General features: G+C 46.6%; 1 protein-coding gene across 1 annotated transcript; it reads left to right on the top strand.

The window, feature by feature from the left end:
• Positions 1-1,256: 1,256 nt before the first annotated feature.
• LOC138899686 (uncharacterized) lies at positions 1,257-1,628 on the top strand. Its single transcript, XM_070186368.1, has one exon. It carries the CDS (start codon positions 1,257-1,259, stop codon positions 1,626-1,628), a length of 372 nt encoding a protein of 123 aa, XP_070042469.1.
• The last annotated feature ends 1,242 nt before the right edge of the window (positions 1,629-2,870 follow it).

Here is a 2,870-nt window from a genome sequence, read left to right as displayed (position 1 = left end):
TTACTCTAATTCCCTCTCTTTCTTTCATAGGTTTGCCAAAGACCACTGAACTCCGGGCATTGAACGAGGGCGAGGCTTCTTCCTCACCCGATAAACCCTCCGCTTTGGGACAGCCTGAGGCTATTGCGAAGAAGGAGGAGAAAAGAGAAGAAAGAGGAAGTCTTCGGGTTCCCCGGACGCCGAAGCCAAGAAGAAGAGGGTAGCTAGAGGCGGAGCCAGAATTTGAAGTTGCTGGGTTCAGGATTTTATCCTTTTTATGTTACTGGGTTCTAAAGTAAGAATTTGTACTTATTCAATGAATTTCTTAAGACAAATATAGGGTTTGCACTAAAGCTACTCGGTTCAGCCGAACCCGTTATCGAAGCTATAGCTCCGCCCCTGAGGGTAGCGGTCCGAGCCCAAAAGAGTAACAAGAAGAGTACTCGGCACAGGGTACCGGACCCCGATTCCTTTTACCGGCTCAGCGACTATCCTGAAGATGATGACCTAGAGTTCGTCGCCCATGGGCCGGCCGTTGATGAAGAAGAACGAGCAGCGACCGAGGGAAGTGACCGAGAAGTCGACCTTTCTTTTGTTCGGGAGCTCGAAGGAGAACCAGTGGCTACGAACTCCCAAGAAGCTACCCCTGCTCCGAGGTAAGCCGTCGGTGTCATTAACATCACGGAATTTCCATCTCACATAGAGTCTTTATTCTATGAGGCTCACGCCATCAAAGACAAACCAAACGAGACATCGCGGGCCGCAAACGAGGCCCTCAACCTAATCTTTGAAGGCGTATACATCGGCGCATTGGAGGATTACTACGGGTTCGGTCACATGGAGATCCCGAAAAAAGACGTGCTACCATAAGCAAGCGGGCCGAGCTCGAGCCTAAAGCTGGTGAAGTAGTTCCCTGCTCCAAAGGTGGATCCCCATTGCAAAATAACAGTCGCGTTTACGATCCTGACGGATAAACGAGTGTTGTCCGGACCCGTTGTTGTGGCCAACTATCTTTGTTGTTGGGTGACCCAAGAGGATCAGACGAAGGTGAACGAGGTGAGCGCATTGAGCCTCTTCAACGAGGCACAACAGGCACTAAACTGGGTATATTTCCCTTTCTTTGTGTCCTTCGTGTAGCTCATTTAACCTCACGTATCTTAATGATCTCATCAATTTGTTTTTGAGGCCTTGGTACTCCATTATGAAAGCTTCCATCGGTCTCGGATGGAAATGAGCTAGCTCGAGTTCGAGCTCAAGAGCAAGCCTGACAGACATACATGTACAAGGCTCTCAACGAGCAGAGAAACGAGGCCCTCAAGGACCTCCCCATTCTCCAAGCTGAGCTGGAAAAGGCTCAAAGGGAGGTTTCGTGCATGAAACGGGAGCATGCCGAACTGGTCGAGAAGGTAAGGATATTTGAGTTTGAAGACGAGAGGTTAAGCGTAGTAGCTAATGACGCAACCTCGCAGGTTCAGGAGAAGATAGACCTGATTGACCAGCTTCGAGCCGAGATGAACGAGCTCAAAGCTTCGGCCGAGATGTTGAGGAGCAGGATGAACCTTCTAGCCTCCGAAATGGAGGCTACCAAAGAGGAGTTGGCATCGGTCAAGGACAAGCTTAGGGTGATGAAGGATAAGGTCGATAAGTAGTCTCGGCTAAATGATGAGCTCCGAGCACAACTGAGTTCAACCGTTTCAGAACGGGACGACCTCGGTCAGGAGTATACCGCGTTGAAGTCCAAGTTAGAGGCAACTTTGACTAATTCCTCTGAGGTCCAGGAGATGCTGGCCCAATATAAAAACGATATGGAAATAGCCGGGGGCCGCTTGATAACAAAGGTTGAGTACATAAAGTGGCTATCCCGAAGGAAGACCCTCGAGGAAATTCACGCCCAGGGGTTCGATTTAATGGTTGAGATTGAAGAGGCAAAGAGGCTTGAAGCGGAGGCTAAAGAGATATATGAGCCCACGGGTTCCGGCATGAATCACGCTCTAGTGAAGACTAGGCGGAGATGCCTTAGTTTATTTTTTGTTTTCTTTTGTAATTTTTTTTTGTTTATTTTGAGGCCGTTTTATCGTGCCTTTTGAAATATATATATAAAATTTTCCCTTCAGCCATAATGTGTCTTTTACTTTTTAGTATCCATTTGAAACTCTTTATTTGAAGAATGTCATTAATGCCTTAGCATAAAATTTGACATAATCTAGAGTGCTCATTTCCCCGAAGCTCGAATGAGGCCTGGTTTCAATAACAACTATGAGTTGCTTAGGCTTCGAAATACCCGATAAAAATGAAGACTTTAAGATACTTGAATATTTCAATCGTACCCAATGGTGTTTTGCCGAGGGCGACCTTTTAATAGGTTTTAATCATATGTAAGGACCTTACTTTCTGATTACGGACTTGGACGTCTCCGAGAAATTTTGAGTTGGCCATAGCCTTTCATGTTCGAGCCCTTCCTAATAGGCTCGATGCCTCCGGGATTCGATGGCCCGAGCTGTCCGATCTTATTATCAGACAACAGTCCCCGACTCAGGGAGGCCTGTAGGCTCTAGGATTTAGGATCCCTTATTTGTTCTAAGTAACTCAATGAATATATCGATGGTGCAAATGCGACGTGATAAAATATAGAGGGAAAATTACTTTCATTACTTTGCATGTAGAGTATCGGAGACGCATAAGCTCTCTGTCATGGCAAGAATGAGCTACACGGGTACAGTTCGTTTGACCGTTTGATCCCTACAATGAATTCTAATAAGCGACCCTTAGATTTTAATATCAAATAAGAACACTTTCTAAAGATCCTAACTTAGGGCGTAATCCCCCTCCCCCCCCCCCCACAGTATTTGAGACTAAACTTGTGAGGGCTCGAATACTGTCGGTCCAATACG

The sequence above is a fragment of the Nicotiana tomentosiformis genome, chromosome 10, assembly GCF_000390325.3.
Source record: "Nicotiana tomentosiformis chromosome 10, ASM39032v3, whole genome shotgun sequence".
Taxonomy (NCBI): domain Eukaryota; kingdom Viridiplantae; phylum Streptophyta; class Magnoliopsida; order Solanales; family Solanaceae; genus Nicotiana; species Nicotiana tomentosiformis.
This window is presented reverse-complemented; position numbering and strand designations above follow the sequence as displayed.